The sequence below is a fragment of the Salmo salar genome, chromosome ssa04 (assembly GCF_905237065.1).
Source record: "Salmo salar chromosome ssa04, Ssal_v3.1, whole genome shotgun sequence".
Taxonomy (NCBI): domain Eukaryota; kingdom Metazoa; phylum Chordata; class Actinopteri; order Salmoniformes; family Salmonidae; genus Salmo; species Salmo salar.
In genome coordinates this window covers 4,434,449-4,447,446 of record NC_059445.1, presented here as the reverse complement: position 1 = coordinate 4,447,446, position 12,998 = coordinate 4,434,449, and the positions used below count along the sequence as shown (strand labels likewise).

Sequence of the window (12,998 nt, the reverse complement as noted above, 5' to 3'; positions counted from 1 at the left end):
GCCTCCTCCTCCTACACACCTCCTGTACCTCTTCTACCTCCTCCTCCTCTACTTACTCTACCCCATCCTCCTCCACCTACTACACCTCCTGCTCCACCTTCTCTACCTCCTCCTACTCCACCTCCTCTACCTCCTCCACCTCCTTCTCCCCCACTGTTGTCTCTTTCTATTCTCTGTTTGTATTGTTTCATCTCTCTCTGTCTCCCTAGGAACCCCAGACCACAGTGATCCACAACCCAATAGATGGGAACAAGGTACAGCACTGACAGAGTGTGTGTGTGTGTAATGTTTGTTTGTGTATACATGTATATACTTTATATTAAATGTATGTAGTTCTGTCCTTGAGCTGTTCTGGTCTATTAATGTTCTGTATAATTTAATGTTCTATCTGATTTAAGTATTAGGCAGCGTTTACACAGGTAGCCCAAATCTGATACTCGGTGTACACCAGGCTACAGATCAAGCTATACGTTCTTTCCCCCAGGAGTCTATAGAGAGCACCAACACCCCCATCGAGGACGAGGATGTCAAAGGTAGAGACAGTTGTCTGTCCCCTTCTCTCTCTCTTTATCTTTCTGTCTTTGTCTGTCTGTCGCCTTCTCTCTCTCTTTATCTTTCTGTCTTTGTCTGTCTGTCCCCTTCTCTCTCTCTTTATCTTTCTGTCTTTGTCTGTCTGTCCCCTTCTCTCTCTCTTTATCTTTCTGTCTTTGTCTGTCTGTCGCCCTCTCTCTCTTCGTCTTTCTGTCTCTATCTTTGTCTGTCTGTCGCCCTCTATCTTTCTCTCTCTCTCTCTCTCTTTGTCTGTCTGTCGCCCATGCTCTCTCTCCGTCTTCCTGTCTCTCTATATCTTTGTCTGTCTGTCACCCTCACTCTCTATCTTTGTCTGTCGCCCTCTCTCTCCATCTGTCTTTGTCTCTTTGTCTGTCTGTCGCCCTCTCTCTCTCTGTCTTTCTGTCTCTATCTTTGTCTGTCGCCCTCTCTCTCTCTCTCTTCGTCTTTCTGTCTCTCTCTCTCTCTTCATCTTTCTGTCTCTCTCTCTGTCTGTCGCCCTCTCGCTCTTCATCTTTCTGTCTCTCTCTCTCTCTTCATCTTTCTGTCTCTCTCTCTGTCTGTCGCCCTCTCTCTCTTTGTCTTTCTGTCTCTCTATCTGTCGCCCTCTCGCTCTTCATCTTTCTGTCTCTCTGTCGCCCTCTCTCTCCTTCCATCTCTTTCCACCTCTCCTTTCACTCTGTCTTCAGCTACTTTCTCCTCTTCCTTCCCTTCTCCTCTTCTTCTTCCTCCTGATGATTGAGGCTCCATATACATGATGTTTTGATGTATTTATTATTATACACACTTATCTGTTATATTTTCTTTATTATTTAACACATTTACCTGTTATCATTTCTTTATTATTAAACACACTTACCTGTTATCTTTTCTTTCTGTGAATTGAATTATTTTCTACATTTGAAAATCATGTTAACCCCCCTACACACACACCTGCCCTCTCTGCCAGTCCTCTGTTTTGGGAACTTGGTGGGTAGTGTGTGGAGCTCTAAGGGTCGTTCCACCCAGTCCTCTGAGCCCAGGCAGACTCCCTCCTCTTCAGGACAGAGCAAGTCCCCTGGCTATGTCCCCCCTGTCCCCCAGCCAGCGTCCCCCTGGGTCTCTCCTCAACTACTCTGGAGAAACCTGTCCACTGTCTCCTGGGTCTCCCCTCGGCCACTCTGGAGAAACCTGGCCACTGTCTCCTAGGTCTCTCCTCAACCACTCTGGAGAAACCTGACCACTGTCTCCTAGGTCTCTCCTCAACCATTCTGGAGAAACCTGTCCCCTGTCTCTACTCAACCACTCTGGAGAAACCTGTCCCCTGTCTCCCCTCAGCCACTCTGGAGAAACCTGTCCACTGTCTCCTGGGTCTCTCCTAAACCACTCTGGAGAAACCTGTCCACTGTCTCCTGGGTCTCCCCTCAGCCACTCTGGAGAAACCTACCCCCTGTCCACTGTCTCTTCTCAACCACTCTGGAGAAACCTGTCCCCTGTCTCCCTCAGCCACTCTGGAGAAACCTGTCCACTGTCTCCTGGGTTTCCCCTCAACTACTCTGGAGAAACCTGTCCACTGTATCATGGGTCTCCCATCAACCACTCTGGAGAAACCTGTCCACTGTCCCCTGTCTCTCTCCTCAACCACTCTGGAGAACCCTGTCTCCTGTCCACTGTCTCCTGGGTTTTCCCTCAACTACTCTGGAGAAACCTGTCCACTGTCTCATGGGTCTCCCCTCAACCACTCTGGAGAAACCTGTCTCCTGTCCCTCTGTCTCCTGTCCCCCTGTCCCTCTGTGTCCTGTCCCCCAGTCTCCTGTCCCTCTGTCTCCTGTCCCCATGTCTCATGTCTCCTGTCCCCCTGTCTCCTGTCCCTATGTCTCCTGTCCCCTGTCTCCTGTCCCCTGTCTCCTGTCCCCATGTCTCATGTCTCCTGTCCCCATGTCTCCTGTCCCCCTGTCCCCCTGTCTCCTGTCCCCCTGTCTCCTGTCCCTCTGTCTCCTGTCCCCCTGTCTCCTGTCCCTCTGTCCCCCTGTCTCCTGTCCCCCTGTCTCCTGTCCTCCTGTCTCACTGTCCCTCTGTCCCCTGTCCCTCTGTCCCCCTGTCTCCTGTCCCCTGTCTCCTGTCTCCTGTCCTCCTGTCTCCTGTCCCTCTGTCTCCTGTCCCCCTGTCTCCTGTCCCCCTGTCTCCTGTCCCTCTGTCTCCTGTCCCTCTGTCTCCTGTCCCTCTGTCTCCTGTCCCTCTGTCTCCTGTCCCCCTGTCTCCTGTCCCCCTGTCTCCTGTCCCTCTGTCTCCTGTCCCCCTGTCTCCTGTCCCCCTGTCTCCTGTCTCCTGTCCTCCTGTCTCCTGTCCCTCTGTCTCCTGTCCCTCAGTCTCCTGTCCCCCTGTCTCCTGTCCCCTGTCTCCTGTCCCTCTGTCTCCTGTCCCTCTGTCTCCTGTCCCTCTGTCCCTCTGTCTCCTGTCCCTCTGTCCCCCTGTCTCCTGTCCCCCTGTCTCCTGTCCCCCTGTCTCCTGTCCCTCAGTCTCCTGTCCCTCTGTCTCGTTGTCCCCCTGTCTCCTGTCCCTCTGTCTCCTGTCCCTCTGTCTCCTGTCCCTCTGTCCCCCTGTCTCCTGTCCCCCTGTCTCCTGTCCCCCTGTCCCTCTGTCTCCTGTCCCTCTGTCCCCCTGTCTCCTGTCCCCCTGTCTCCTGTCCCCCTGTCTCCTGTCCCTCAGTCTCCTGTCCCTCAGTCTCCTGTCCCTCTGTCTCCTGTCCCTCTGTCTCCTGTCCCTCTGTCTCCTGTCCCTCTGTCTCCTGTCCCTCTGTCTCGTTGTCCCCCTGTCTCCTGTCCCTCTGTCTCCTGTCCCTCTGTCTCCTGTCCCTCTGTCCCCCTGTCTCCTGTCCCCCTGTCTCCTGTCCCCCTGTCCCTCTGTCTCCTGTCCCTCAGTCTCCTGTCCCCCTGTCTCCTGTCCCCCTGTCTCCTGTCCCTCTGTCCCCCTGTCTCCTGTCCCTCTGTCTCCTGTCCCTCTGTCTCCTGTCCCCCTGTCTCCTGTCCCTCAGTCTCCTGCCCCCCTGTCTCCTGTCCCCTGTCTCCTGTCCCTCAGTCTCCTGTCCCTCAGTCTCCTGTCCCTCAGTCTCCTGTCCCCCTGTCCCTCTGTCCCCCTGTCTCCTTGTCCCTTGAGAAGATAAACCATAAACACGCGCAATATTTCTGGCTAAGTGATTGAGTCAAAGTCCGCATTTCCAGGCTGATTACATTGCAGACGCCTGCCAGATCTCACAACACCTGGATAGATATTTAACATATCAGCTAACCACATCACATAGTAATCTGATACCCGACTGCGCAGTTGATGACGTGGCCCGCAACCATTGGTTGATGCAATGCAACGTCTGCATGTAGTCGGCCTGGAACACGACCATAGATATGTTTGTTAAGCAAATGACAAGTGGTTTTGTTGTCACTAACCCCCATCCCAGCCTGCACTAACACCAGTAAACAAGTGGTTTTGTTGTCACTAACCCCCATCCCAGCCTGCACTAACACCAGTAAACAAGTGGTTTTGTTGTCACTAACCCCCATCCCAGCCTGCACTAACACCAGTCAGTTCAAATCAGGGTTTGGGGTCAATTACATTTAAAATTCCAGTCAATTCAGAAAGTTAACCAAATTCCACTTCCATATTTTCCTTATTGAATATAATTGGATGTCCTGAATTAACTTGAATGGAATTGACCCCCAACCCCAGGTCAAATTCCCATACTAATAGCTTTTCTCCCAAATGGCACCCTATTCCCTACCAGTAGTAGGGTACTATAACGAATAGGGTTCCAGAGCCCATTGGGTTCTGGTCTAAAGTAGTCCACTATGTTGGAACAGAACCAGCAGCCATGATTTAATGTATGTCAGATTGGGTTATGTTGGACTAATGTTGACCTAAGGTTGTGGTGATATTGTGGTGATGTTGTGTTTGTGTGTTTCCAGCTCGGAAGCAGGAAATTATCAAAGTCACAGAGCAGCTGATCGAATCCATCAACAACGGAGACTTTGAGGCCTACGCGTGAGTCCTGCTCTGTCTGTGTGTTTAGGGCTAGGACGTGTGTGTGTGTGTGTGTGTGAGGTGTGTGTGTGTGTTTAGGGCTAGGCCTACGCGTGAGTCCTGCTCTGTCTGTGTGTTTAGGGCTAGGACGTGTGTGTGTGTGTGTGAGGTGTGTGTGTTTAGGGCTAGGCCTACGCGTGAGTCCTGCTCTGTCTGTGTGTGTTTAGGGCTAGGATGTGTGTGTGTGTTTGTTTAGGGCTAGGTCGTGTGTGTGAGGTGTGTGTGTGTTTAGGGCTAGGTCGTGTGTGTGTGTGTGTGTGTGTGTGTGTGTGTGTGTGTGTGTGTGTGTGTGTGTGTGTGTGTGTGTGTGTGTGTGTGTGTGTGTGTGTGTGTGTGTGTGTGTGTGTGTTTAGGGCTAGGCCTACGCGTGAGTCCTGCTCTGTCTGTGTGTGTTTAGGGCTAGGTCGTGTGTGTGTGTGAGGTGTGTGTGTGTTTAGGGCTAGGACGTGTGTGTGTGTGTGTGTGTTTAGGGCTAGGACGTGTGTGTGTGTGTGTGTGTGTGTTTAGGGCTAGGACGTGTGTGTGTGTGTGTGTGTGTGTTTAGGGCTAGGTCGTGTGTGTGTGTGTGTGTTTAGGGCTAGGTCGTGTGTGTGTTTGGGGCTAGGGGGTGTGTGTGTTTAGGGCTAGGACGTGTGTGTGTGTGTGTGTGTGTTTAGGGCTAGGTCGTGTGTGTGTGTTTAGGGCTAGGACGTGTGTGTGTGTGTTTTAGGGCTAGGTCGTGTGTGTGTGTGTTTAGGGCTAGGTCGTGTGTGTGTTGTGTGTGTGTGTTTAGGGCTAGGTCGTGTGTGTGTGTGTGTGTGTGTTTAGGGCTGGGTCGTGTGTGTTTGTGTGTGTTTAGGGCTAGGACGTGTGTGTGTGTGTGTGTGTGTTAGGGCTAGGTCGTGTGTGTGTTTAGGGCTAGGACGTGTGTGTGTTTAGGGCTAGGACGTGTGTGTGTGTGTGTGTGTTTAGGCTAGGACGTGTGTGTGTGTGTTTAGGGCTAGGTCGTGTGTGTGTGTGTGTGTGTGTTTAGGGCTAGGTCGTGTGTGTGTGTGTGTTTAGGGCTAGGTCGTGTGTGTGTGTGTGTGTTTAGGGCTAGGACGTGTGTGTGTGTGTGTGTGTGTGTTTTAGGGCTAGGACGTGTGTGTGTGTGTTGTGTGTGTGTGTGTGTGTTTAGGGCTAGGGTCGTGTGTGTGTGTGTGTTTAGGGCTAGGTCGTGTGTGTGTGTGTGTGTGTGTTTAGGGCTAGGGTCGTGTGTGTGTGTGTGTGTGTGTTTAGGGCTAGGACGTGTGTGTGTGTGTGTGGTGTGTGTGTGTGTGTGTGTTTAGGGCTAGGACGTGTGTGTGTGTGTGTGTGTGTGTGTGTGTGTTTAGGGCTAGGACGTGTGTGTGTGTGTGTTGTGTGTGTGTGTGTGTGTGTTTAGGGCTAGGGTCGTGTGTGTGTGTGTGTTTAGGCTGGACGTGTGTGTGTGTGTGTGTGTTTAGGGCTAGGACGTGTGTGTGTGTGTGTGTGTGTGTGTGTGTGTTTAGGGCTAGGACGTGTGTGTGTGTGTGTGGTGTGTGTGTGTGTGTGTTTAGGGCTAGGTCGTGTGTGTGTGTGTGTGTGTTTAGGGCTAGGTCGTGTGTGTGTGTGTGTGTGTTTAGGGCTAGGACGTGTGTGTGTGTGTGTTACTCTGGTTCTTTGGGATTGTTGTTCCACCACATTGCAGCTGACAGATCTACTACAAATCACCTTGATGATCATACAGTAACAATTTACCCACAATGCCCATTTACCCACACCTCTATTTTTGTGTTACTATGGTTACTAGTAGTTCACTATATAGGGAATAGGGCTCTGGTCTAAAGCAGTTCACTATATAGGGAATAGGGCCCTGGTCACTAATAGTTCACTATATAGGGAATAGGGCTCTGGTCACTAGTAGTGCACTATATAGGGAATAGGGCTCTGGTCACTAGTAGTTCACTATATAGGGAATAGGGCTCTGGTCACTAGTTGTAGTTCACTATATAGGGAATAGGGCTCTGGTCACTAGTAGTGCACTATATAGGGAATAGGGCTCTGGTCTAAAGCAGTTCACTATATAGGGAATAGGGCTCTGGTCTAAAGTAGTGCACTATATAGGGAATAGGGCTCTGGTCTAAAGCAGTTCACTATATAGGGAATAGGACTCTGGTCTAAAGCAGTTCACTATATAGGGAATAGGGCTCTGGTCACTAGTAGTTCACTATATAGGGAATAGGGCTCTGGTCACTAGTAGTTCACTATATAGGGAATAGGGCTCTGGTCACTAGTAGTTCACTATATAGGGAATAGGGCTCTGGTCTAAAGCAGTTCACTATATAGGGAATAGGACTCTGGTCTAAAGCAGTTCACTATATAGGGAATAGGGCTCTGGTCACTAGTAGTTCACTATATAGGGAATAGGGCTCTGGTCACTAGTAGTTCACTATATAGGGAATAGGGCTCTGGTCACTAGTAGTTCACTATATAGGGAATAGAGCTCTGGTCACTAGTAGTTCACTATATAGGGAATAGGGCTCTGGTCACTAGTAGTTCACTATATTGGGAATAGGGCCCTGGTCACTAATAGTTCACTATATAGGGAATAGGGCTCTGGTCACTAGTAGTGCACTATATAGGGAATAGGGCTCTGGTCACTAGTAGTTCACTATATAGGGAATAGGGCTCTGGTCTAAAGTAGTTCACTATATAGGGAATAGAGCTCTGGTCACTAGTAGTTCACTATATAGGGAATAGGGCTCTGGTCACTAGTAGTTCACTATATAGGGAATAGGGCTCTGGTCACTAGTAGTTCACTATATAGGGAATAGGGCTCTGGTCTAAAGTAGTGCACTATATAGGGAATAGGGCTCTGGTCTAAAGTAGTTCACTATATAGGCAATAGGGCTCTGGTCACTAGTAGTTCACTATATAGGGAATAGGGCTCTGGTCACTAGTAGTTCACTATATAGGGAATAGGGCTCTGGTCACTAGTAGTTCACTATATAGGGAATAGGGCTCTGGTCTAAAGTAGTTCACTATATAGGGAATAGAGCTCTGGTCACTAGTAGTTCACTATATAGGGAATAGGGCTCTGGTCACTAGTAGTTCACTATATAGGGAATAGGGCTCTGGTCACTAGTAGTTCACTATATAGGGAATAGGGCTCTGGTCTAAAGTAGTGCACTATATAGGGAATAGGGCTCTGGTCTAAAGTAGTTCACTATATAGGCAATAGGGCTCTGGTCACTAGTAGTTCACTATATAGGGAATAGGGCTCTGGTTACTAGTAGTACACTATATAGGGAATAGGGTGCTGGTCACTAGTAGTTCACTATATAGGGAATAGGGCTCTGGTCACTAGTAGTGCACTATATAGGGAATAGGGTCCTGGTCACTAGTAGTTCACTATATAGGGAATAGGGCTCTGGTCACTAGTAGTTCACTATATAGGGATTAGGGCTCTGGTCACTAGTAGTGCACTATATAGGGAATAGGGCTCTGGTCTAAAGTAGTTCACTATATAGGGAATAGGGCTCTGGTCACTAGTAGTTCACTATATAGGGAATAGGGCTCTGGTCACTAGTAGTTCACTATATAGGGAATAGGGCTCTGGTCACTAGAAGTTCACTATATAGGGAATAGGGCTCTGGTCACTAGTAGTTCACTATATAGGGAATAGGGCTCTGGTCACTAGTAGTTCACTATATAGGGATTAGGGCTCTGGTCACTAGTAGTTCACTATATAGGGAATAGGGCTCTGGTCACTAGTAGTTCACTATATAGGAATAGGGCTCTGGTTACTAGTAGTTCACTATATAGGGAATAGGGCTCTGGTCACTAGTACTTCACTATATAGGGAATAGGGCTCTGGTCACTAGTAGTTCACTATATAGGGATTAGGGCTCTGGTCACTAGTACTTCACTATATAGGGAATAGGGCGCTGGTCACTAGTAGTTCACTATATAGGGAATAGGGCTCTGGTCTAAAGTAGTTCACTATATAGGGAATAGGACCCTGGTCACTAGTACTTCACTATATAGGGAATAGGGTGCTGGTCACTAGTAGTTCACTATATAGGGAATAGGGCTCTGGTCTAAAGTAGTTCACTATATAGGGAATAGGGCCCTGGTCACTAGTAGTTCACTATATAGGGAATAGGGCTCTGGTCACTAGAAGTTCACTATATAGGGAATAGGGCTCTGGTCACTAGTAGTTCACTATATAGGGAATAGGGCCCTGGTCACTAGTAGTTCACTATATAGAGAATAGGGCTCTGGTCTACTAGTAGTTCACTATATAGGAATAGGGCTCTGGTCACTAGTAGTTCACTATATAGGGAATAGGGCTCTGGTCACTAGTACTTCACTATATAGGGAATAGGGCTCTGGTCACTAGTAGTTCACTATATAGGAATAGGGCTCTGGTCACTAGTACTTCACTATATAGGGAATAGGGTGCTGGTCACTAGTAGTTCACTATATAGGGAATAGGGCTCTGGTCACTAGTAGTGCACTATATAGGGAATAGGGTCCTGGTCACTAGTACTTCACTATATAGGGAATAGGGTGCTGGTCACTAGTAGTTCACTATATAGGGAATAGGGCTCTGGTCTAAAGTAGTTCACTATATAGGGAATAGGACCCTGGTCACTAGTAGTTCACTATATAGGCAATAGGGCTCTGGTCACTAGTAGTACACTATATAGGGAATAGGGTGCTGGTCACTAGTAGTTCACTATATAGGGAATAGGGCCCTGGTCACTAGTAGTTCACTATATAGGGAATAGGGCTCTGGTCACTAGTAGTTCACTATATAGGGAATAGGGCTCTGGTTACTAGTAGTTCACTATATAGGGAATAGGGTGCCATATGGGACTCAGTCTGTGTTTGTTTCCAACAGGAAGATCTGTGATCCTGGTCTGACGTCGTTTGAACCAGAAGCTCTGGGGAACCTGGTAGAGGGACATGACTTCCATCGCTTCTACTTCGACAACGGTAACACATTCATCAGTAAAGTCATTTCGAAGATACAGTTATTGATTAGAGGTATTGATTAGTAGAGGTATTAATCAGCTGTTGATTAGTAGAGTTATTAATCAGCTATTGATTAGTAGAGGTATTAATCAGCTATTGATTAGTAGAGTTATTAATCAGCTGTTGATTAGTAGAGTTATTAATCAGCTATTGATTAGTAGAGTTATTATTCAGCTATTGATTAGTAGAGGTATTAATCAGCTATTGATTAGTAGAGTTATTAATCAGCTATTGATTAGTAGAGTTATTAATCAGCTATTTATTAGTAGAGGTATTGATTAGCTATTCATTAGTAGAGTTATTAATCAGCTATTGATTAGTAGAGGTATTGATTAGCTATTCATTAGTAGAGGTTTTTATTAGTATTGGTATGGTTTAGTAGAGGTATTGATTAGCTATTGATTAGTAGAGTTCTTGATTAGTAGAGGTATTGATTAATAGACTTGATTAGCTATTGATTAGTGGAGTTATTGATTAGAGGTATTGATTAGCTATTGATTAGTATAGGTATTGATTAGTAGAGTTATTGATTAGTATAGGTATTGATTAGCTATTGATTAGTAGAGTTATTGATTAGTAGAGTTATTGATTAGTATAGGTATTGGTTAGTAGAGGCATTGATTAGCTATTGATCAGCTATGGATTAGTAGATGTATTGATTAGTATAATTTATGAATCAGGTATTGATTTGTAGTTATTGATTAGCTATTGATGAATAGTTATGTCTGTTACTGAGAACTACAACTCCCACTAGCTAACTAAGGCCTGTCTGTCTCTCTCTCCATCTCCCTCGTCCTCCCTCCTCTCCTTCCAGCCCTGTCTAAAGGTAACAAGCCGGTGCACACCATCCTCCTCAACCCTCACGTCCATCTGATAGGTAGGAAATCAGCCATTTCTAATTATTAGAACAATAATATATGCTACTTAGCAGACGCTTTTATCAAAAGACACTTACAATAATGTGTGTATATATTTTCCATATGGGAGGCCCTGGGAATTGAACCTAGTATCCTGGTATTGCAAGCACCATGCTTTACCAACTGAACATTATGTTGATTTTTCTGGGCTATGTTTTTTGAAATCTTGTTTCTGGTTGGTATTCAAATATACACTGTAAGTACATTTCAATTCAAGTCGGAAAGTAGACCATATTCAAATTTCCCATTCCAAATTGTCCTGAAGCATTGAAGTGAATATTGGAATGGGAATTCCAGTGTACTTCCTGAATTGAAACAAGATGGATGCCAACCCCCTGGGAACATATGTACAATGTGTTTATGATGTTGACATGAAACAAGGAAAGGTGAACTAATGAGAAGGTCTATCTAGCGGAGAACGCTGCGTGCATCGCCTACATCCGCCTGAGCCAGTACATGGACGGGGGGATGCCTCGCACCATGCAGTCTGAGGAGACCCGCGTCTGGCATCGCAGAGAGGGAAAGTGGCAGAACATTCACTTCCACCGCTCCGGCTCGCCCAGCGTACCATCCCAGTAAGAAACATATATTAATCAATCAATGAAAACATACATTAATCAGTTATAATGATTATAAATAAACCGATTTCAGAACATTCACTTCCACCAGTCTGTAGTGTCCAGTGTAGACTACCTTCCCAGTCTGTAGTGTCCAGTGTAGACTACCTTCCCAGTCTGTAGTGTCCAGCGTAGACTATCTTCCCAGTCTGTAGTGTCCAGTGTATACTACCTTCCCAGTCTGTAGTGTCCAGTGTAGACTACCTTCCAGTCTGTCGTGTCCAGTGTAGGCTACCTTCCCAGTCTGTAGTGTCCAGTGTGGACTACCTTCCTAGTCTATAATGTCCAGCATAGACTACCTTCCCAGTCTGTAGTGTCCAGTGTAGACTACCTTCCCAGTCTGTAGTGTCCAGTGTAGACAACCTTCCCAGTCTGTAGTGTTCAGTGTAGACTACCTTCCTAGTCTGTAGTGTCCAGCGTAGACTACCTTCCCAGTCTGTAGTGTCCAGTGTAGACAACCTTCCCAGTCTGTAGTGTCCAGTGTAGACTACCTTCCTAGTCTGTAGTGTCCAGCGTAGACTACCTTCCAGTCTGTAGTGTCCAGCGTCGACTACCTTCCCAGAAAATTGTCTTGTGGTGCAATAACTAATCTCCACCACAGGAGGGCGCCACGTACATGCTTACCATGCTACTGTAATGGTTACTGTACTGTTTCCTCATCCTGGTACTGGGGACATTGTAGTTGTTGCCCTAGCATTAACACACCTGATTTAACTAATCAACTCATCAAGCCTTTAATTATTTGATTCAGGTGTGTAGTGTTAGGGTAACAACTACAAAGTTCACCTTTGGGGTTCCCAGGACCAGGATGAAAGAAACACTGGGTTAGAGTCGACTCTACCTCTCCCACTAGTCTAAAACAACCTCTACAGGCAGACCCTGACTACACGGATATCACTCTGATTCTGGGTTGAATCTCATTTCCTTTCCCCCTGTGTGTGTGTGTGTGTCTGTGTGTGTATTTTACAGTTAATGGAATATCAAGCTTCAGTCTAAACTCCCAAGACAGGCAACAATCAACTAGCCAACCCGTGGTCACCATTTTACCTCTAACCCCTCTGTATGGACATGACATCACACAGGAAAAGGAAATCAACCCTAAAGGTCGTCAGTCATCCTAACCACCTAGGCTGCGTCCCTAATGGCACCCTATTCCCTACATAAGGCCCATGGGCTCTGGTCAAAAGTAGTGCACTATATAGGGAATAGGGTTCCGTTTGGGACTTAGCCCCCCCCTAGAGCGGCCTGCAGCAGACCATGGCCATTATCCACTGGAGCATATTACCTGACATCTGGTTTTTAAACTGTTTTTGGTGCATTTTAAATGTATAGAGATGTTTAAAAATCTACTGCTGTCACTCCTCCCATTTTGAACTTGTATTTGTACGTGTGTTTTACGTGTTGCACTACGAAATATTTAAAGATCAGAATGTTAAAATCGAGCTTGCTTTTGTTCTGGTGAAATGTATATATATTATATATTGTGATTGTTGATTAAAAAAATTTAATAAAATAAACATTAAATTGCTATTCTTGCTATATCATAGGAGTTTTAAGAAAATTCGTAAAAATTCTGTATGTAAGTTTATGTTTGCGTTGAGCTAGTTGCTAATGTTTTGTTGAGCTAGGTGCTAATGTTTGGTTGAGCTAGGTGCTAATGTGTTATTGAGCTAGGTGCTAATGTGTTATTGAGCTAGGTGCTAATGTTTGGTTGAGCTAGTTGCTAATGTTTGGTTGAGCTAGGTGCTAATGTTTGGTTGAGCTAGGTGCTAATGTTTGGTTGAGCTATGTGCTAATGTTTTATTGAGTTAGGTGCTAATGTTTGGTTGAGCTAGGTGCTAAT

At 46.4% G+C, this 12,998-nt stretch overlaps 1 protein-coding gene across 2 annotated transcripts in view; it reads left to right on the top strand.

Moving 5' to 3' along the window:
• The window catches only part of LOC106597935 (calcium/calmodulin-dependent protein kinase type II delta 2 chain), a 39,613-nt gene extending 26,930 nt beyond the window's left edge, over positions 1-12,683 (top strand). The window contains exons 4-10 of one of the 2 annotated variants that reach the window (XM_045716338.1): positions 210-254; positions 485-533; positions 4,488-4,563; positions 9,488-9,582; positions 10,436-10,498; positions 10,951-11,113; positions 12,125-12,683. In XM_045716338.1, coding sequence (XP_045572294.1) covers positions 210-254; positions 485-533; positions 4,488-4,563; positions 9,488-9,582; positions 10,436-10,498; positions 10,951-11,113; positions 12,125-12,128 — 495 coding nt within the window. In that variant the 3' untranslated portion in view covers positions 12,129-12,683. The remainder of the gene's footprint in view (positions 1-209; positions 255-484; positions 534-4,487; positions 4,564-9,487; positions 9,583-10,435; positions 10,499-10,950; positions 11,114-12,124) is intronic. The other variant, XM_045716337.1, reaches the window with a different exon arrangement.
• Positions 12,684-12,998: the final 315 nt, after the last annotated feature.